The sequence below is a fragment of the Rasamsonia emersonii genome, assembly GCF_000968595.1.
Source record: "Rasamsonia emersonii CBS 393.64 chromosome Unknown ctg1118621762150, whole genome shotgun sequence".
In the NCBI taxonomy this organism is placed as follows: Eukaryota; Fungi; Ascomycota; class Eurotiomycetes; order Eurotiales; family Trichocomaceae; genus Rasamsonia; species Rasamsonia emersonii.
In genome coordinates, this window is record NW_013562624.1 from 105,748 (window position 1) to 126,468 (window position 20,721).

General features: G+C 51.1%; 7 protein-coding genes across 7 annotated transcripts; 5 read left to right on the forward strand and 2 right to left on the reverse strand.

The window, feature by feature from the left end:
• Nucleotides 1-168: 168 nt before the first annotated feature.
• Nucleotides 169-2,878, forward strand: T310_9561 (uncharacterized protein; the record flags this gene model as incomplete). The annotated part of the gene is made up of 5 exons (XM_013468002.1): nucleotides 169-171; nucleotides 251-477; nucleotides 566-842; nucleotides 1,027-1,671; nucleotides 1,733-2,878. The coding sequence occupies 5 exons, from the start codon at nucleotides 169-171 to the stop codon at nucleotides 2,876-2,878; spliced, it is 2,298 nt and encodes a 765-aa protein (XP_013323456.1).
• A 482-nt stretch (nucleotides 2,879-3,360) lies between these two features.
• T310_9562 (Phosphoinositide phosphatase Pten/Tep1) lies at nucleotides 3,361-5,399 on the forward strand (the record flags this gene model as incomplete). Its single annotated transcript, XM_013468003.1, has 4 exons — nucleotides 3,361-3,363; nucleotides 3,455-3,539; nucleotides 3,615-5,015; nucleotides 5,086-5,399. The coding sequence occupies 4 exons, from the start codon at nucleotides 3,361-3,363 to the stop codon at nucleotides 5,397-5,399; spliced, it is 1,803 nt and encodes a 600-aa protein (XP_013323457.1).
• An 833-nt stretch (nucleotides 5,400-6,232) lies between these two features.
• On the reverse strand, nucleotides 6,233-8,383 carry T310_9563 (Phospholipase A(2); the record flags this gene model as incomplete). Its single annotated transcript, XM_013468004.1, has 1 exon — nucleotides 6,233-8,383. The coding sequence occupies one exon, from the start codon at nucleotides 8,381-8,383 to the stop codon at nucleotides 6,233-6,235; it is 2,151 nt and encodes a 716-aa protein (XP_013323458.1).
• An 858-nt stretch (nucleotides 8,384-9,241) lies between these two features.
• T310_9564 (Exocyst complex component Exo70) lies at nucleotides 9,242-11,323 on the forward strand (the record flags this gene model as incomplete). The annotated part of the gene is made up of 4 exons (XM_013468005.1): nucleotides 9,242-9,525; nucleotides 9,583-9,800; nucleotides 9,842-10,105; nucleotides 10,182-11,323. 4 exons carry the CDS (start codon nucleotides 9,242-9,244, stop codon nucleotides 11,321-11,323), a joined length of 1,908 nt encoding a protein of 635 aa, XP_013323459.1.
• Nucleotides 11,324-11,981: 658 nt separating this feature from the next.
• Nucleotides 11,982-13,007, reverse strand: T310_9565 (RING finger domain protein; the record flags this gene model as incomplete). The annotated part of the gene is made up of 2 exons (XM_013468006.1): nucleotides 11,982-12,122; nucleotides 12,180-13,007. The coding sequence occupies 2 exons, from the start codon at nucleotides 13,005-13,007 to the stop codon at nucleotides 11,982-11,984; spliced, it is 969 nt and encodes a 322-aa protein (XP_013323460.1).
• A 436-nt stretch (nucleotides 13,008-13,443) lies between these two features.
• T310_9566 (Proteasome endopeptidase complex) lies at nucleotides 13,444-14,510 on the forward strand (the record flags this gene model as incomplete). Its single annotated transcript, XM_013468007.1, has 4 exons — nucleotides 13,444-13,487; nucleotides 13,543-13,562; nucleotides 13,615-13,665; nucleotides 13,729-14,510. The coding sequence occupies 4 exons, from the start codon at nucleotides 13,444-13,446 to the stop codon at nucleotides 14,508-14,510; spliced, it is 897 nt and encodes a 298-aa protein (XP_013323461.1).
• Nucleotides 14,511-15,423: 913 nt separating this feature from the next.
• On the forward strand, nucleotides 15,424-20,142 carry T310_9567 (RNA helicase/RNAse III; the record flags this gene model as incomplete). The annotated part of the gene is made up of 7 exons (XM_013468008.1): nucleotides 15,424-15,597; nucleotides 15,668-15,696; nucleotides 15,767-15,833; nucleotides 15,870-16,151; nucleotides 16,226-16,329; nucleotides 16,379-17,470; nucleotides 17,532-20,142. The coding sequence occupies 7 exons, from the start codon at nucleotides 15,424-15,426 to the stop codon at nucleotides 20,140-20,142; spliced, it is 4,359 nt and encodes a 1,452-aa protein (XP_013323462.1).
• Nucleotides 20,143-20,721: the final 579 nt, after the last annotated feature.

Sequence of the window (20,721 nt, forward strand, 5' to 3'; positions counted from 1 at the left end):
AGCTGTTGTATACGGTGGAGGCGACAACGCTTAACAGCCTCCAGAGAGGAACAACTGCGTTGATTGAAGTTTTCTGCCCTCTCTAAAATTACTGAGCAACCTCAACGATCTTATCTCAAGTTTGGTCCTTCAGAGTGATCGTGCTATTCTTGAAACTCCGTTCTCAATATGGTACGTCGCAGCTATCCTTTCCGTTTTCCTGCAGGAATTCGAGCCTTTCTGGATCACCGAATCTAACTGGATTGATTAGTTGCCTCTGGGCCTTTTGACAGCCGCGCAAGGCCATCCGATGCTTGTGGAATTGAAGAATGGGGAAACGTTGAACGGACACCTTGTCAACTGCGACAACTGGATGAACCTGACGCTGAAGGAGGTGGTGCAAACAAGTCCCGAAGGCGACCGTTTCTTCAGACTACCCGAGGTCTACGTGAGGGGCAATAATGTGCGTGACAACCGCTCCGCTGCAAGAAATAAGTGGTATCATCGACTCACCGTGTCCTAGATCAAATATCTCCGCGTCCCAGAAGAGATTCTAGAGATTGTAAAAGAACGGCAGCAGAACCAGCCTTCGAATCGGGGCCGTGGTGGTCCATCGCAGCGAGGCGACGGCGGCAAGGGAGACCGAAACCGTGGTGGAGGACGAGGAGGACGGACCCGTGGTCGTGGCAGAGGTTGAGCCTGCAAGGCCAATAAAGAGTATAGAAAAGAACGAAATAAGATACCCCTGCGACAAAAGCTCTGAATGGATGTGCGATGATACCTTTGGGCAGATTAGACAAGCATGGTATTGGCGTATTGTGGCTGCGTACCAGGAGAAGGGCGGTACTTTCTGGGACTCTCGTGTAAGCCTTTGGCTCTATTTTCTGAAAACTTGCGTACTCTTTAAGGATTGTAGCCCAATTAATCCGGACATACAATTACGACTTCTGCGGGGAGCCCGAATCTCTTAAATCACGTGATCAAATATAAACTTGTCCAGCTGCAGTGGTTGCAAGATGGACGATTTAAAGTAATGCACCGCGTCAGCTAGAGATGCGACGAGGGAACCTCCGCGTCGATGGTTTGTGGTACTGTCTCTGTCCGTCATTCTGCCATTCATCGCTAAGACAGCCATTTCCCTCGTTCGTGTCAAGACGAGCATCTCCGACAAGATGTCGTGTCTCCAATCTTGCCCCGGATGCGGCGCCCGGGATACGACGCTACAGCAGTGCTGGGGGAAGTGATACAGCTCAGACAGAAAGGGCCAGTGAGGAATTATCCAAAAACCACGCCAGAGAGTCGGTCTCTAGCGCACAATCACCAACGTCGGCCGAAGAAGTCCAGCAGCAACAAGACGATCAGCCGAAGATTCGGATCACACGCTACTTTGCTCGAGATCCAGCGCTAGTGAGAGTCCCCCAGAGCATAAGCCAGAAATCAACAGAAGATTTGGAGAATTATCTCAACCAAGTGACTTCCGAAAAGTCGCCAAAAATGTTGACCGTGACTGCCGTCCTGCGCGCCCTGATAGCGGAGCGACACATTGAGCCAAAGGTGCGGCATTACAGAGCCCTGATACTAGCCAACACAGACCCGAGATATGGATCGCCCGAAAATGTCCGTTGGTTGCTCCAAGAAATGGAGGAAAATGGAATAGCAGCAGACTCGTCGACCCTCCATGCTGCATTGCAGGTGAGAATGTCTCTCATCATTTTTGTGGAACCTCTTAACTGATATCCCGGTCTTGTACAAGGCACTCGCCGTTCACCCCGATTACCTCTTGCGCCAGGAAGTCCTCCGTACACTCCGGGATCGATGGCTATCTCTCAGTCCAACTGGCTGGCATCACCTTGTTGCTGGGCTTATTCGAGAGCAACAGTTCGAATTGGCCCTGGATCACCTTGATCACATGGCGCGAATGGAGATCCCTGTTCAAAGCTGGTTACATGCCCTCCTGGTTTACAAGATGTGCGAACTCGAAGATTTTGACCAGGTCTACGACCTGATGAGTTCGCGGGCCAGTCAACAGCAGGATATTTCAATGGACTTGTGGCTGTATGTTCTGGACGAGGCAAGTGAGGCTCTTCATCATAAGACGACGAGATATGTATGGAAACAAGTGGTGGAATTGGGATACTTGAACCCGTCGTATGGGGTGTGCGGCAACGTCCTGACGGTTGCGTCCCGTACTGGCGATACCGACCTGGCTGCGTCGGTGATTCGCTTCCTCGTCAAGACCGAAGTCCCACTGACCCTAGAGGACTATGAGAAGCTTGCCGAAACCCATGTCATGGCTGGCGATCTCCAGGCGGCTTTTGATACTCTGTGCTTAATGCACAATGCCGGTATCCAACTGGAAGAAAGCTCAACTCGTTCCATTCTTACATACATGGTGCAGAAGAAACTGAAACCACAACTTGCATGGGAAACGCTAAAACGACTGAAAGCGCAGGGAAGAAATGTTCCTGTTGGTTGTGCCAATGTTGTCATTGAGTATTGTGAGCATGAGCTTGCTCGCGACCAGGGGGCTGTAGACAAGGCCATCAAATTCTACAAGGAACTATATGATCTCTGTTCCAGTCCTGCGGATGTCACGACCTACAATTGTCTTATTTCCTTAAGTCGACGTGCCAAGCGCTCTGATGCCTGCATGTTTGTCGTCAAAGAAATGGCTGCGCTTGGGGTTACACCAGACATAACTACGTTTGAACTTCTCATCCTCATGTGTCTGGAGCTGGAAAACTTCCGCTCTGCCTACATGTACTTCCAAGACCTCCTAGACAGAGGCTGGACGCTGAGTGACAGCACATGTGCTAAGATCCGTGAGCTCTGTCAGGGATCTGAAGACGAATTTGCTGTTCGATTGGTGTCGCACCCAATGCTCAGCATTCTTGGATAATGATTTAGATTTGGGGCGTATACTCCGTAGATTGGTGGCGGAATTCTGAGATACCCGAAACGCACTGACTTTATGTATGTATAATATATCTGATTGTTTTCTTACAAGAATCCCTTCCACAGATATGCTATTCCCAAGATAAATCGATAAGTATTTAATAAATATAGGTTGGAGTCTCGATCTTGGGTTCGAGTCCGTGACACGGGATCTACACATGTGACATCATCCCGCATGGACCATCGTACCTGACCAACAGCGAGCTAAATTAAACGCAAGGCCCAGAACACAGCTTAAACCTGGTTCTTACTCTTCAATACATACTGACCAATTCATGATCTATTGAATACAAAGAAAAGATAGAAGAATGGAGTTGTGTCTTCGATAGAACTTCCTAGTCGACAGATTATACGACAGGATCGCAGAGCGCCGATGCGGCGACTGCGTGCCTAGAGCAAGCAACCCACTTAATCAGCCCGTGCGACATGGTTCGTTTTGGAGGTTCTATAGAGAGTTACTGTTCAATTCTGCAGTTTACTAGGAAAAATGTTCTAACATAATTGCTTGTACCACTGGCAGACATCCTTTCTCCGCCAGATCGTGGCTGGTCCGCGATTGCAACACCCAGAAGCTGGTCTGGATCTATGCTATGTGACAGATAATCGTGAGTACTGTTTCCACATATGATGCTACCATTTTGTCTCTTTCACTAATACTGTGTGTTTCTTGGTGATCGTAGTCATCGCGACGTCTGGCCCCTCCTCTACATACCCCCAGCGTGCCTATCGTAATCCGACCGACGCCTTAGTGCGCTTCCTAGACTCCAAACATGGAGAAAATTGGTACATTTGGGAGTTCCGGGCCGAAGGCACGGGATATCCTGATTCTGAAGTGTATGGACGGATCCATCATTTCCCATGGCCGGACCATCACCCGCCACCATTTGCGTTGATCCCACCCATCATGGCGACCATGCGAAATTGGCTACAAGGAGCAGACACAGAGGGCAAGCAGCAAACAAAGGGGGAAAGGGTGGCGGTGGTGCACTGTAAGGCAGGTAAAGGACGCAGTGGGACCGTCGCCTGCAGCTATTTGATCAGCCAGGAAGGCTGGAAGATGGAAGACGCGCTGCAACGGTTCACCGAACGAAGAATGAAAGTCGGGTTTGGGAATGGCGTCAGCATTCCGAGCCAGATACGCTGGGTTGGCTATGTTAACCGGTGGGCGAATCAAATGGACAACGTCTACGTGGAGCGGCCGGTGGAGATCCTCGAGATACACGTCTGGGGATTGAGGGATGGGGTTAAGGTCGCCGTGGAGGGCTACGTGGATGAAGGCAAGAAGATCAAGTGCTTTCATCTTTTCAAGCGCAGTGAGCGCATAATCGTCGATGACGGGAAGACCGTCCCGGTCAGTAATCCACGGAGGGTGAATTTGCAGAAAGTGACGCCGGCAAGTTCTTCTCTATCGTCCTCATCTATAAATATACCCGTTCGGCCGACAGAGACTGTTACATCACCGACGTCCCCAGGTGAATTGGAAAGACCTCCGACTACTATTAAGCAGATATCTGCTGTCATTTTGCGGCCGAGCCAACCGGTGATTCTGCCTACATCTGATGTGAACATCGATTTCGAGCGGCACACCAAAGCCGCTTACACAGGCTGGGCAATGGTGACGTCCATTGCGCACGTCTGGTTCAACGCCTACTTCGAAGGGGGTGACAAGCACGACTCTGGAGTCTTCGAGGCGGAGTGGGACTCTCTCGACGGGATTAAGGGGAGTAAGATGAAGGGGACGAAGGCTCTTGAGCGGGTGAAGGTTGTATGGCGATACCCTTCGTCCACGCAGGTCGGAGTACCAGAGCCGGAGAAGAAGGGGAAGGAAGCAAAGGACGCTGCGACACCTGGAAAGGTCATCTCGCTCCCGAAACCAGGAGAACCCGTTCCAGAGAGCCATGCTGCAGATTGGCGTGGTGAAACTGTGACCCGTGACGAAGACTGTCAGTCCTCGCGGGATCAGAGGAATAATCCTTTATATCCGCCCGTCCCTTCTAGGGAAACCTCGCAGAAGAAGAGCAATCCACTCTTCCGGAAACTCAGCAGGAAGAAGCCTGGAAACGAGCCCAACGGTGTGGCTGGTGAGAGCCATCCTACCGGTCGGAGAGACCACAACCACGACGACCAAGCCGTTGAGCTTGCTGGGCAAAGGACTAGGGCTGCGTAAACAGACCACGGCCCGTCGAGATATCAGCCTCGCAACAAGCGTCGAGGACTTGAAACAACAGGAGGAAGAGGAGCAAGATTTGGGACAGAAGGTCCAAGAGGAGAAAAGAGAGAAGGAAGAGGCAGACACCGATATGGAGGGCGTCAAGTCTTACTTCAAGGATGAGAAGGACAATGGCAACGTCGTCACCACAGACCCAAAGCCAGAGACATCGCAAACAGCAGCGGCAGCATCGTCTAGCAAGGGTTGCTCCGATCCTCTAGACGGAGGACATGATCTGCTCTCCCCCTCCCCTTGAAGAAGGGTGGAACCAACGGATTTATGCCACTTTTTTTTATCGAACCACGTATGTGTCCAGTTGTTGCATACGAGGAAAGAACACACGGAAGATGGATGGTTTACGGGCGCTCAGCGGTATGGATTCTTTTTTTTTTTCGTACACACATACATCAACAAGGTACATACATGAGGCATAGTACATAGATATTAGGTGCCTAGGTCCCTAGGTACCTGTTATTATCATTATCATTATCCAATGATCATAGATCAACTGACTGACTGATTGATTGATTGAATTCGATTCAAACAACCACTCCAACATCAACACATCAATACATCATCAATCACATGCATAATGCGTAACGTGCATCCAAAACGATGAACCTCCCAAAAAAAAAGAGAAACATAAACATAACCCCAACTGAATTGTGGAGAGTAGGGGAAAATGTACTGTACTGTACTTATTCAAACACCTCCTTTTTTTTAAAAAAAAAATCTAAACCCCCACGCCTCTATTTTTATGCAATGCGACCTTTTTTTTTTTGTTCTCCTTCCCATGTATATTTCTTTTTTTTTTAACCATTCCTTCTTCCTTTCTTTTTTCTTTTTTTTCCCGGTGAGTCTTTACACATGCATGCCTATGCCTCTTCTTCTCTTCTCGTTTGGGGGGGAAAAAAAGACAGAAAAGATGAACAACAGCCGGGGACGGAGGAAAGGATGAGTCATGACTGATGATGGATGTACTTACGGAAAAAAAATCCCGGGGTATATGTATAATAAAGAGATCAAGAAAATAAAAAAAACCATGGTGTTTTCTCTTTTATATGTTCGCGCGGTCCTTTGCTGATTTGATTAGAACGGCGCGAATTCCTCCTGCAGTCGCCGTCGTTCGTCTTCTAGTTCCTTGAGTTTCGCCTCCAGGGCCATTCTCTCCCTCCGGAGACGATCTCGCTTCTTCCGCTCGTACACGCCGCGCACGACGCGCTTCACCTGCGCTTCGCCCTCGGCGAAGTTCGCCTTGGCGAGTCCCACCACCGAGTCGATCTGCTCCGGCGTGTAGACGAAGTTCCACGTCGAGAGGAAGTCGTCCACGTCCGGGTTGATCGAGCTCGGCTTGGGGGCTAGCGGCTTCACGGGGTCCGAGCCGTCGTTCCTAGCGGCATCGGAGGATTTGGCTTTGGATTTGGCTCGTGGGGAGGATGATGTCGAGGGATTATGATCAAAGTCCGGCGCGGACGGATTGGGCAGTAGAGGGAAGTAGACCACGGCGATGCCGGCGTCAGGCTGCATGAGGCGGAAGTCGGATTCGCGGTGGTCTCCGTGGCTGGGATGGAAGAGCCGTTTCGATGGTGGTGGTTCCTTGTCCGATATCTTTTCTTCCTTCGTGCCCAGCCATACGTTGCAGTATGTCAGTTCGCGGTTGTCGGCCTCCAAACGCTGTGTCCGGAGGGTCAGGTCATTCGTGTCCGAGGTCATGAGTGTGTCAATCATCCGGGACTTGTGCTCCGTGCGCGAGTCTTTCGCCTGGACTTCCGTGAGTTTGTCTTCTGCAGCCTTTTCGTCTAGGTTCTGTGTCTCGCGCAGCGTCTTCTCCGTGTCCTCCGGCTTTGTGTCTTCCCTTGGCCATCCCGCACCGATGGGCCAGCCCTTGATTCCTCGCTGTCGTGCGTAGCCATCCACGACCGACAACCAATTTTCCTGCTTGATGTCGGCAGATGCGTCAAAGGCAACGATGATATCCACGTTTCTCCCAGGGCGCAGAAGTGGGTAGATCGGTAGATTATTACTCATGCCCGCGTCCATCAACCGCAAATGTGTGCTGTTGAAGATGGACTCGGGACACGATGCAGGCAGCTTGTCCTTCATGCCAAGCACATAGTTCGGTATGGAGGCCGGGTCAATGGGATGGACTCGAATCAACTCCCTGTTCCGTCCTTCAATCAGCGAATCAATCCCTCCAAAGCCGGCGAGCCCCTTGACCGCAGGTCGGATCTCCTTGTAGTAATGGGACAGGGTCGCGCAAAAGGCGCTGCCCCAAATTCCCATCAGCGCTGGAAGCCGTAACTCTGGCACCGCATATTTGTTGGGAGGCACGGTATTCCTGCCTTCGTTGAAATGTCTCCCCACTGCCCACATGGGGATTCCCGCATTGAATTCCTCGCAAAAGAACTCATAAGGAGTAAACTCGAACCACTGAAACCATGCCTCCTTCCTCGCTGCTTCCTTCAGCTTCTCAGCTGCTTGTTTGCCCTTCGTTTCCTTTCCTTCCACGGCGGGGATCTCGTGACGGACGGCGGTGTAAATGGGCAGAGGGTTGCTGCCATCATCGATGTAGTCTCGCTGGTTGGACAGCTTCAAGTCCCGGTCTGAGAGGTCCAGCTCGCTGCGGGGAACCAGCAGTCGCGCACCCAGCAGCAATCCGTATATGTCCACCAAGCCAAAGTCCGAATCCGGGTCGCCCTTCAACTTCTCCACCAGACCACAGAGGAGGTATTTGTTGGTCGGTGCAGTCGTGAGCAGATTCAAAGCCTTCGGAGGAAAGGCAATATGCACCCCCAGTCGGTTCTTCAAATGCTCGACGAGCTTGTTGAAGTCCCGCCCAGACAGAGACGAGTTGTACAGAGCCTGCAGCCAACAAGTCCCACTCACGCCGGCCGTGTACGTAACGCAATCCCATAGACCGGCTTCCTGCGCCGCGAGGTACGATCCAGTCCCCGCGACAAGAGCCCGTAGCCCTCCCCCCGAACCGCACATGGCGATAATCGGGACATCGTCGGGATGGATGTCCTCCTCCTTGAGGTCTAGATATCTGGCCAACGCCTTGACGGCATGCATCCGGCGCTTGCGCAGGAACGCCAGTTCCTCTCGACAAAGGTCGTCTCCAACACGAACCGTCGCATTGAGGGCAATCTCCGGGTTGATGTCCACATCGTGCGCTTCTCTCCAGATTTCGTCCGCAAGAGACCCGGGAGCCATCGACAGCTCTCGTTGGAGCTTCTGCATGGTCGCCGGTAGATATCGCACCCAGTCGGGCACAATGTAGTTCTTGATGCTGCCGCCGATCCCAGACCACTCAATTGACCCGAAAGAGTCCCTTATCACCCCAAACTTCTGTGTAAATGTCGCCCAGGCGGTGCCCTTCCTCGCGGGCCCTTGCGGCGCGCCATTGGGCTCAGTGTCGGGGGAGTCCGTCGTCGATGGTTCAGCAGGAGGCTCGCTTGTTCGTTTGTTGTCCACATATCGAGATGACGAAGTGGAAAACGCGCTTCTTTGATCCCAAAGTTGTGTTGGCCCGTCAGCGTGCAGTCGCTCCGGGCCCGGAGAATATCCCCAACCACACCATGCGGCCAAGAATGCGGCGGGAGGGACCGTCCAGCGCAGGCGCAACAGCCTTGCGCTGCGCATGGTCGGCCTGGCGTAGCAGAGAGACGGCAGCTTCGAGGACGATGGCATTGAGGGTGTCGCATGGAGCTGGCGGCGGCCTGACGCGCTGCAGACCGTCGCCTGCAACCAACGCATGCGTTCGCGGTGCCTGGCGATCCCCAACGACGACGTCTATGACGACATGATTTGATTGTGGATGGGAACTGTTGATGCCTGAGGCACAAGCGACTGATCGGGCTTAGCTGCTGCAGCTGCCTCAGATCCAGCACTGCGGAGAGCAGCTTGGGCCATCGAACTCCTAGCAATGCCATCGTCCCAGGGCCAGTCTCCTCCCAGCGTCCTCAGGCTGTGCGCATACAGCCAAAGGGTTGCGGGGCCACGAGCCTCTCTCTGCCGCGCGCGTCTTCTTGCGATGACCTGACCTGATCCTCCCCTCCCCTCGGCGACTTAGCACGACTCCGCGACCGGATTGCGATCATGGTCGCCCCCAGGAACGCCGCCTATGCGGAAGAGAGCGCGGAGGTCGAGGTGCTCTACGCCAATCTCGACAAGCTTAAAGTGCTCACCAAGAAAATCCAAGGCTCGCTGGACCGGCTGGAGACGAGCGGCCGCGTGGTCAAGGAGGCCATCGGGCCCATCTACAGCAACACCCAGTCTCTCCAGATCACCAACGCCAACATCGACCGCGTCAATGAGGCCATCGATAAGCTGCGGAAGCCCCTCGATGCCAAGGGCCGCGAGGAGGGCACCATTCGTGCTGGGTAGGATCGTCTCTTCCCCAAGAAATCCAATTATCCATGTCGCTGACAGAATGGAAGCCCCCAGAGCGCTGGCGTGTCGCAGTATCTGTCTGCAATGAAGCGGATCGAGGGCGCGCTGAAGAACCTGACCGCGACGAACCTGCGAGCTAATCAACAAGCCATCGCCGACCTCAACTCGCTGCTGAACACGGGGAGTGCCAAATTGCAAGACCTGTTCCGCTCCATGCTGAAGCAGGATGTCAACCCGGTGGAACCGCTACACTATCTGACAAAACGTGAGTCATAGTCACCTGCTGTCACTCCTTATGTGGACTAGCTAACGACTGGTCCAAAGAGCTGCCTTTCCCTCCCATCCCCGAGGAGACCCTATCTGAGCTAGGACCCATCGCCGCTGCAATCAGCTCGGCGGCCTCTGCCGCGGCCCAGGGGCAACAGCGCCAAGGCGAAGACCCTGCGATTGCGATCTATGCCGAAGTCCGTGGGCCGTATATCACTTCCAGCTTGCAGAATCTCGCCATTGCGTCCGTCAATACAGTCAAGCGACGACCTTCCGATGGCCCGTACAAGCAAGGCACAAACGGTATTGGGGTGTATGCCAGTGCTTTGGAGGGGGTTCATCGTGGTGGAGCATGAAAACATTGTGAAGATATATACAGGCGAACAGCAGGGTCGAGCGCTTCAGGCAACCTGCCGCTCTGCGATGGCGGAGTTTTCCAAGACGCTGCGTGAACTCAACCAGTACATCAAATCCAATCTGATGACGGACTGCTTCCTCGCCTTTGAGATCATCGAGATCGTGACGGCCATGTCCTATCGCATTGATTCCAAGACAGGAGAACTGAAGAGCCTGTTTATCGAGGCCCTTCGGCCCGTGCGCGAAACAGCCAAATCCTCTCTCTCGGAGCTCCTGGAGGAAACAAAGCGGAAAGCAGCGAGTATTCCTGTTCTTCCGCCCGACGGCGGCTCAGTGCCGCTGGTGAACGAGGTGATGAGCTCTTTGACGACCCTGACAGGTTACTCCGGTCCACTGGCGTCCATCCTCACGTCACTGGGCGACGGGAACTGGCGTTCCACATCCAATACAGCAAGCAATGCTCCCCTGGATGTGAGTCCGGACAGCCAGACGCTATTCTCGCACTTCATTCTGGACATGATCGAGGCCCTGATCAACTCTCTCGAGGCTCGCGGTCGGGCTTTCCATCGTTCCAAGGCGACGCTGGGCGTCTTCATCTCGAACATCTTCTGCATTGTCGATCGCTCCATCCGCCAGAGCCCGGAACTGTCCCGCTATCTTTCCAGCCCGGACAGTATCGCGCGGATCGATGCGTTTCGCAAACGGGGCACGTCCACGTATCTGGAGGCCTGGAAAGAGGCGTCACAGCACCTGTTCGATGTGCAATATACCTCTCGAGGCGCCCGTCCTACATCAGGGGGGCCTGTCGACTCGGCGGCGATCGTCAAGTCACTCTCGTCCAAGGACAAGGACACGATCAAAGAGAAATTCAAGTCGTTCAACGCCGCCTTCGACGAACTGGTCGCCCGGCACAAGGCACTCTACGATGGGAGCGCGAGGTGCGCGGTGCCTTGGCGCGCGAAGTGCAGGCCGTCATCGAGCCGCTCTACGCACGCTTCTGGGATCGCTACCACGAGATCGACAAGGGCCGGGGCAAGTACGTCAAATACGACAAGGGAGCCTTGTCCGCGCAGCTACAAGCCTTGGCCTGAACTTAAAGACACAAGATCGTTTATTTCTTGTTCAAAAATACTCGCTGATATTTCCAAAGAACTACAAATATGACGTTTTACACAGTTTCACTGCACTTGATGATGATGGGTTTCTTCTTGTGGGAATTATATATCCCAGGATGTTGTTATCTTGATACCATACCCTATCATAATACCATGTTGATCAACGTCTTAGTATTATATAGTACCGATTAATTTGTTGAAATGACTCAGCTTGAATATATTATTTATTAAATAGTAAACTCGATTAGTATGAACTAATTAACATATGGCTATATTTCATATTCACTATAAGAAGTTGTTTCTGTTATCTTCATTATTATTACTCCATTCACAAACTCAATATTAATAAGAATGTTGTACCGCCACTCAGTTTAGACACTTCCACGCATTTTTTTCAGGAACGTGCCAATGATGTTAGCGGTCTCTCCTTCCCCAGGGAAAAACCCCGACTCAGCCAAGAAAGAATCACATAACGTGTCCTCTCTTTTTCGGAGTGTGATCCGAGGGTTGTCGAAGGAGGGGGTCGTTCTTCGCACATTGACTGATTGGCACGTCATGGACAGGAGCGTGACAACTCAAAGTTGTGCGGACGAGAGGAGAGAAAATTTGAGTAGGGCATCAACCCAAGAGAAGAATTCTGAAGAACCGGATCATATACAGGTTATCGAATGAAGCATACCGAATGACGTTGACGACAATGCAATCCATTATATGTCTTTCTTAGACTGACTTGCAGCTGAAGAATCGAATTCTTCCTCGTCATCGTCTGGCAACGGAACATCCATGACTCGTTCCCCTGCCTTTTCCAGCATACGGCAACTCCAGGTCCTGACACCCTTGTAGACAGCCTACAATCAACCGTCAATATCTGCAGGTGCTATGTGCTAGATGGCAAAGTCACTCACCCAAAGGAAACTGCCCACACCAATAAGCACCACCACCCAGCTGATGGAAGCAACTCGACTCCTGCCCGTCGTTCTACCACCACCGAACAGGCCGGAGGTCCGGATATTCAACCACTGCCATGGAGACGCCGCTAGCAGCACTTTGATGAAAGACAAAACGCCCAGGGATGCTAGTCCCTTGACAAAGTGTTCAAGCCAGGATGTTTTTTCCTCCAGAGGGGGCACATCAAGGACGGGGTCAGGTTCCCAGTCCCAGTCCCAGTCATCCGTGGCGAAGATGGTTCCCAAAGGGTCCGCCCAGAAATTAATGATGGGGTCAGCAATGAAACCAAGCAAAAATATAGTAAACAGCAGTATTCCTAATGTCAGACCAATTTGTGTCGCAGTGCTACTGATACATCGAGCCCATGTCATCCGCTCGAGCCGGTACTGGAACTTGCAGGTCGGACATTGCCAATAGTTCCTCTTCCCGTAGCTGGGGTCTGCATGTCGCCAGGTACGAAGACAGCCTTCATGCACGTACCGGGATGTCCCCTTACACTTGCAAGGCCGCAAAAGTCGACCCAGCTCCGGGTCGGGTGATTCATATGTTACCCGAGGCGATGACTGCAGAAACCCAGGAAGATGCTCGGACGGAGGGTGGAAGGTTGGATAGACTGTTTCCAAACAGATGCGACAAGTCCGCGGAGGATAATGCTTCTTGGGCCTGTTCGATGAGCGCTCAGTAGAGTCAGCTGGTCGACCGTCAGTCTGAGAATGCCCAGAGCGTCCAGCACTCTGGGCAGCAGGAAGATTCTCTGGCCATTTCCAGGACTGTTCGAAGACCATGCTTCACAGCGAGAAAAGAGAACTAGTCAGATCATGCAACAACAGACAGAACGACAAAAATACATAATCACGTAATACACAAGGCAATCTGGAGGTCCCCCTGCTGCATGGGAGGCTGCAGGGACATGGTTGGCGAAATTAAAATCAAAAAAGAAACCAGAAGCTTCGCTGGGCGAGATGCTTCGTTTTTGTGCACGAAAGCTCCACATCGCCCTAACCCAAGAGGGTCACCGCCTTGGGCGCTTGGCGCTGCCGGACACCGCGTCAACACCTGGCCGCCTATCACCTTGCTACTGTCTGGACCTGCCCTGTCCTTCGCCGGCCTCAACGCTGCTTCTTCTCCTTCCTACCTCTTCTCTTTCTTGGCTTTACTTCTCAGAAGCTCTGTTATTGTTTGTAACCATTTTCTGAAGCTTCTGACGTTTAACTGAGCTCCATGGCGGACCGTTATTCATTCTCTCTAACCACTTTCTCCCCCAGGTGCGAGCTCCCGCATTGCCCTCCAGAACGTTGACCTGCTAACAATCATCTGTAGTGGAAAGCTGGTCCAGATTGGTATTTGATTCGGGATCTGTGATTTGGTTTCCTATTGTGCTGATGGTTGCAGAATATGCCTTGAATGCTGTAAACCAGGGTGTCACTGCCCTGGGCATCAAAGGTGCGACCCTAGGAAACCGGCGACCTTGACCGTCTGTGTCGCTGACTATCGTGATCTGCCTAGCCACGAATGGAGTCGTTCTTGCTACGGAGAAGAAGTCTTCCTCACCTCTGATTGATAACCCTTCCCTCTCCAAGATCTCTCTCATCACTCCAGATATTGGCATGGTCTACGCCGGCATGGGTCCGGATTACCGTGTTCTTGTTGATAAGGCGCGCAAGGTCTCTCATACGGGCTACAAGCGCATTTACAACGAGTACCCCCCTACCCGAATACTGGTGCAGGACGTTGCCCGCGTTGTTCAGGAGGCGACACAGTCCGGTGGTGTTCGGCCCTACGGAGTCAGCTTGCTCATTGCTGGCTGGGATGAGGGCGTTGAGCCACAGACGGATGAATCGAAGCAAGGAGAGACTGGATCCGAGACTAGGAAAGTTACGGGGAAGACAGGCGGTATCCTGAAGGGTGGTCCTAGCCTGTATCAGGTGGACCCCAGCGGAAGCTACTTTCCCTGGAAAGCTACAGCCATTGGGAAGAGTGCGACGAGCGCTAAGACTTTCCTGGAGAAGCGATACACGGAAAACCTGGAGCTTGAAGATGCGATCCATATCGCTCTTTTGACTTTGAAAGAGACCATTGAGGGTGAAATGAACGGGGATACTGTCGAAATTGGTAGGGCCCACAATCCCGCTTCACCTGGTTCTGTTAAGGTATTAATGATTTGTTTAGGTATTGTTGGACCGCCGGCGGACCACTTGTTAGGTTACAAGGGTGTCGAAGGAGCCCGGGGGCCGAGATTCAGGAAGCTGAGTAAAGAGGAGATTGAAGATTACTTGACCAATCTATGAATGCGATGTTTGCGTCGTTTATGCCAGTTCACGTCTCGTCTAACTGCCTTGTAATATAATAGACTATGCCAGGTCTTGCTTCCTGCATTCAAGGAATGAACGCGGTCCGTTGGGCACTGGAAGATGTCGCTCACTCACACCACAAGTGGTTCCTGCGGTGCGACTCCGCAGGACGTAGGATAGAGACATCGCTATGCAGCGATGGGGAAGTCTGATATACTTCATAATTCAAGTCCGAGGGCTGGATTCTAGGGAGATTTTGGCCTCCTTATTTGAAATCGAATATTGCTCAGATACTGACATGAATGCGAGGTTAGCTATTATGAGGAGACCAGCGTTGGCAATTGAGAAGTTTTGCTTAATAGAAGACTCTCGGACTCGAGATTACCCAGCTAGACAGCATGTTTTTTATAGTACCTTCTGTCTCTATCAGCTGTGGTACTTGATCGCATAGGATTGTATCACAAGAATTTGCAGATCCGTCCACTCTGCTCTCCTCTCTTTTCCATTATCTTTTCAATAGTTGAAGCGAAAATGTTGGTTTACAGAATACCCAAAGTGGAAATTGTGGACAACATGCGGGGCACGCTGCCTAAACTGGCCGCCCGCTTCTTTATCAGATGCCACAACACCAAGGATAGGACAAAGAAACACAAGATATGTATGGCTTTGGAAGTACATTACGCAGCTCATATCATTGGCTAGGCTGAGGCCAGCCTTGTTTGCTTTCCCATTTGAGAGACAAGCATTGGTGGCTGCTACTCGTGCCAATCGTGTTTCCCAGGTTGCCCCGCGATAGAATGGCGAGGTGGAAGTAACCTGTAGCAGCTGCAACAAAGAAAATCCTACGACGTTTAAATGCTCGAAGCCCCAGTCCACGAGTTTCAAGCTCATCTGAATCCCTTCAGACACAATGCAAGGGAACAAGATCTTAGTCGACAACAACGGTAATGGCATTATAGCGGAAGGAGCGACCACAGGCGAGGCTGAGGCGCCTGTTGGGGAAGCCGCCATGACAATGCCCAAGCCAAGAGGTTATCAGAAGGAAATGTTGGCCGAGAGCTTGCGCCAGAACATCATTGTTGCGGTATGAAAATCCCCGAGTTCCCTGGAGAAAGTGCTTCTGGCTAATGATTTGACCTGCGTTTGATATCCAGATGGATACTGGGAGCGGCAAGACACAAATGTACGCCTCTACATTACACGATCCATGCTTCCATTGTCTCGTTACATTAGCTGAGCTTTCTGATTATTAGTGCCATTATGCGAATTCAAGAGGAGCTGGGACGCTGTTCTCCAAACAAGGCAAGCCATCTCGTTCTGGTCTGTACTGCTTTTGCTAACAACGCTTTTCTATAGCTTGTATGGTTTATTGCCCCCACAGTGGCTCTTGCTGAACAGCAACATTCGGTCATTTCTCAGCAGTTACCGGCTTTTCAAACTCGAATTTTGTCGGGCAACGACAACGTCGACCATTGGAGCTCGCAAAGTGTTTGGGATGCGATTCTCTTCAATATACGTATCGTCGTCTCTACTCCTCAGGTGCTCTTGGATGCGATGTGGAGGGGTTTTGTCAAGTTGGACCGGATAGCATTGCTTGTTTTTGACGAAGGTGGTGTAAAAAAAAAGTTCCCAGTAGTTGTTTGTACAGACAATTGACTTCCATTTCAGCCCACGGTTGTGTTTCCTCATCCCCAACAAACATGATCATGCAGTACTTCTACCATCCAGCTCGGAAATCTGGGGAAACAACTGAACTCCCCGCGATCCTTGGATTGACCGCAAGCCCGGTCACAAAGGCGAATATTGCAGGCTTAAAGTACGTTGTGAATCTTGAGAGCAGGAGAGCCTATGCTGAGAATTTACAGAGAAATTGAAGAAATTGAAGAGAACTTGAATGCAATCTGTCGCACTCCAGTGATACACCGCGAGGAGCTTTTGAAACATACCCACCACCCTGAAGTATCCACAGTGATATATAAGGAGTACTTGGAGGAGCCCTCCGAGCTGTTAAAGACTCTCGAAAGGCTTCTTGAATTGACGTTGGTAGATATAGAAAATGACCCTTATGTCATATCCCTCAAAGAGAAAAAGGATGAGAAGAGCGAAGCAAAGCTACTGGAAGTTCTTTCTTCAGGGAAGACTCTCTGTCGGAAGGAGCTCAAGGGACTTCGAAATCGTGCTCTTGTGATCCACCGTGAACTCGGACCTTGGGCCGCAGACGTGTTTGTGACCACTTGTGCTGAGAGATTCATCGCCAACGTCTCTGCAGCATCTGAAAACGACATGTTTGCCGAATGGGAAATGGAAGAAAAGATATACATGGTGAAACTATTTTCTCAGCTACCACCCTCTCCGGTGAGCAGGCGTTGGGGAACTCAACCCGATGTGTTGTCCCACAAAGCTGAACGGTTGGTTCAAGTATTATTAGAGTCATATAACCCAGGATATCGGGTTATTGTCTTTGCCCAGCAACGCAGCACTGTATTGATGCTTGCGCATCTTTTATCCGTCCACCCAGGCATGAAGGGAATAGTGACGGGTCATTTCCTTGGATGTTCTAGCTTCGCTAGTCGCAAATCGAATATTACTGAGCTATCTGCTCCTCGAGATCAAAAGGATGCGATCGACGATCTACGGATTGGAAAGAAAAACGTTCTTGTCGCAACCTCAGTTCTCGAAGAAGGTATCGACGTATCAGCATGCAACGTCGTTATTTGCTTTGATCCACCGACGAATTTGAGGTCCTTCATTCAAAGAAGAGGCAGGGCCAGAGACAAGAAATCAAAATTTATTATATTCCTTGATGAGAATGACAACAACAAGCAAGCAAAGTGGAATGCAATGGAGGAGGAAATGAGAAAAGTATACTCTGATAATATGCGCCTGTTGAGGGAAATCGAGGAGAAGGAAAATATTGAAGAATACAGTCCGGAATGCTTTCGTATTCCGTCCACAGAGTAAGTAGTATAAAGCCTATATACGAGAAAAAGAAACGAGTTTATCTTACTGACCGCACAGGGCCATTCTCAACTACCAGAATGCACGCCAGTACTTGGCACATTTCTGTTCTACTGTCTCCTGCCCCTATACTGAGAATCAACCGGACTTTGTTATATATGAGGATGACAAAGATCTGGTCACGGCGAAGGTGATTTTACCCAGCTTTCTGGACCCATCTCTTCGGGAGGCAAAGGCAAAATCCAGTTGGGTTACAGAAAAGATGGCAAAAAGAGACGCTGCGTATCAGGCGTATTTATCGCTTTACAAAGCAGGTCTGGTGAACGACAACCTGATGCCCATTCATTGCGAGAAATACATGGACGACGCCGAGCCGACTGAGAAGCAAGTAAAGCTTGTCCAGATATCACCATGCTTCGATCCCTGGGTTGAAATAGCCCACATGCGCAGGTCGAATCTACCTCTCTTCCAGACCAGGATAGAGTTCTCATCGGACGTTCTGGTATTGCCTCAGATGCTCATACTGCTTCCGAAACCTTTGCCTTGTGAATTGACATTTGACCTGTTTTGGAATGAGGAAACTACTATCACCGTATGCCTCCGGCCGGTGAAAGATGGCTGTCTGGATGTAGAAGCCCATCACGCTGCGGAATTTTCGTATATATTGCTGTCTTCAGTTTTCCAGAGACGAATGACTCCCGATCGCAGCGATCTTGTTACATTGTTTTGGCCGAAACTGGAACCTTCACTCGCCAACGTTGAGACCTGGCTTTCGTCAATAACAGGCACATTCATGGCTGAAGAGATAATGGACATTCATAATTTGGAAATGCTTCAACAATTAGGGTTGGCTCGGAATATAGAGTATGGCCGCCGTCCCTTTGCCATTGAGAAGACTCTATACAAGGTGACCGTGGATGATGATTTCGTCAGCGGTGATGGTACTGCTCAATCACGAGAGGAATTGCATCTCCAAGGCACTAAAATTCCGAAACGCACTGATTTTCTACACCCGGTAGCTGGCGATGCAAAGTCGCGGTTGCATCATACTGCTAAACAATGCGTCGCTGCTCGTTCCTGTGCCATCAATCGGCTTCCGGCGACGTACTCGAGATTTGCACTTTTCGTACCTTCAATTACCCACAAGATCGAAATCTTATTTGTGGCAGAGAAGTTATCACAAACAATCCTTGCTCCGGTGGGCTTTGAGAATTTACATCTTGTGGTTACCGCTATAAGCGCTTCGTCAGCAAGAGAGGCAACAGATTACCAGCGGTTCGAATTTCTGGGCGACAGTCTCTTGAAATTTCATACTTCGGTCCATCTGACCGCTATGAATCCTATTTGGCACGAGGGACTCCTATCATGCGCGAAAGACAAGATTGTCTCCAACACTCGACTGTCAAAGGCGGCCCTTGATCTCGGTCTGGATGCGTATATCTTGACCAAAGCATTCACAGGAATCAAATGGCGACCAAGCTATGTCTCAGACCTTTGCGAACCCCACTCAAGAATGGGCAACAAGAGGGAGTTGTCAAGTAAAGTGCTTGCAGACGTGGTGGAAGCGATAATTGGCGCTGCATACCTCGATGGCGGTATCGAAAAGTCGTCCAGATGTCTTCCTATCTTCCTGCAGGAAGTGGAATGGATCTCTATGGATGGTGCGATTGAGAAACTCTACCAGAGAGTGCCAACACCAAATGATCTCGTTTGTCCCTCAGTGTTGCCTCAGATAGAAGCACTCCTTGGATACACGTTTTCCAAGAGGATCCTCCTGGTTGAAGCTTTGACACATCCCTGCAGCAAAGATCACACTGTGTCTTACCAAAGACTGGAATTCCTAGGAGATTCGGTTCTTGACCACCTAGTCGTTCAAGAGTTGTTCAAATCTCCAAGAGAAAAATCCCATCAAGACATGCACCTTATGCGAACGACACTCGTTAACGCGGACCTCCTGGCCTTCCTCTGTATGAACCTCTACCTGGAGGAGGACCGCGAAGACCCTGTGGAGCAGGGCCAGGCTCATCTCTCAACAATTCGCACCACACGGAAGGTCTATCTATGGCAATTCATGAGACATTCAGCATCTTGGGAAATCACGACTGCGCAACAACAGGCACTCAGAAGATACGAGGATCTTTGTGACGAGATCCACGAGGCGCTGGCTCACTCTGCCATGCACCCTTGGGCATTGCTGTCGAGACTCGAGGCAGGGAAATTCTTCTCTGACCTGATCGAAAGCATTTTGGGTGCCATCTTCATCGACTCACACGGCTCTTTAGACACATGTCGACAGTTTCTGCACCGCATTGGGTTCATGTCATACATGCGACGTGTTGTCAACGAGGAGGTTGAACTGCTACATCCGCGGAATCGTCTACAGCATGCTGCGGGATCGGCGAAAGTAGATTTCAATACGAGGGCGGAAAGAGTACAGAATGGGGCGGGAGAATCCAAGCTCCAGTGGACTTGCAGTGTTCGAGTGGGTGACGAGGATATCATCGAAGTTGGCGACGGGTTGAATAGAGTCGAGATCGAGACCAAGGCTGCCGCCGTCGCGGCAGCTATCTTAGAGGCGAGGGCAGCAGTGGAGCCGGTTACGGGGTCGAGCGAGACGAGCCCTGATCAGATTCCAAACCACTCGTCTGGGATGGATCTGACCGCTGACTAGACACCTTTGATGCGATTTCTAGAAAACGGAGCACATGATGTCATCAGCAAAGTTCTCAGTTTTGGACAGAGACTCGGAGGATTTTTGGACAGCAGTGTTCTCTGACTTGGTTAGAAGACCTGCGCCCATTGGCTTAGCATGCAACGGAATACGAGCTGCATGTGACTTTGTGGGTTTATGGTCGTCCCTTGGTGCTAACACTATCATTCTTACGACTTCAATTGGCTTCCCAGCTGCCAAGGAGGCCCCCAAAGCGGGACGACTGTGTGGCTTGACGCAGTGATCATGTGGCTGCGGACTGCAAGCCTGCAGCCTGTTCTCCTAAGAAGCAAAAGGCGATTCCACTAATGCCGGCGACAAGTGAAGCTATTCTGTACCTGCATACTGTTCAATGCGATGGACAACCCCATTTGTTGCTTTCTCTACGAGCGCGTCGTTGCCCAGAAAGTGGCTTTCCTTGGCGCTTGGCCCATGATAAGGCCTGATAGTCGCATGACCAAAGGCTCCACAGGGGCGTTGTGCCGCTGTGCGGCCTGGTAAGCGTGCATCGTGAATGATTCAAATTTGAATTGTTTTGGA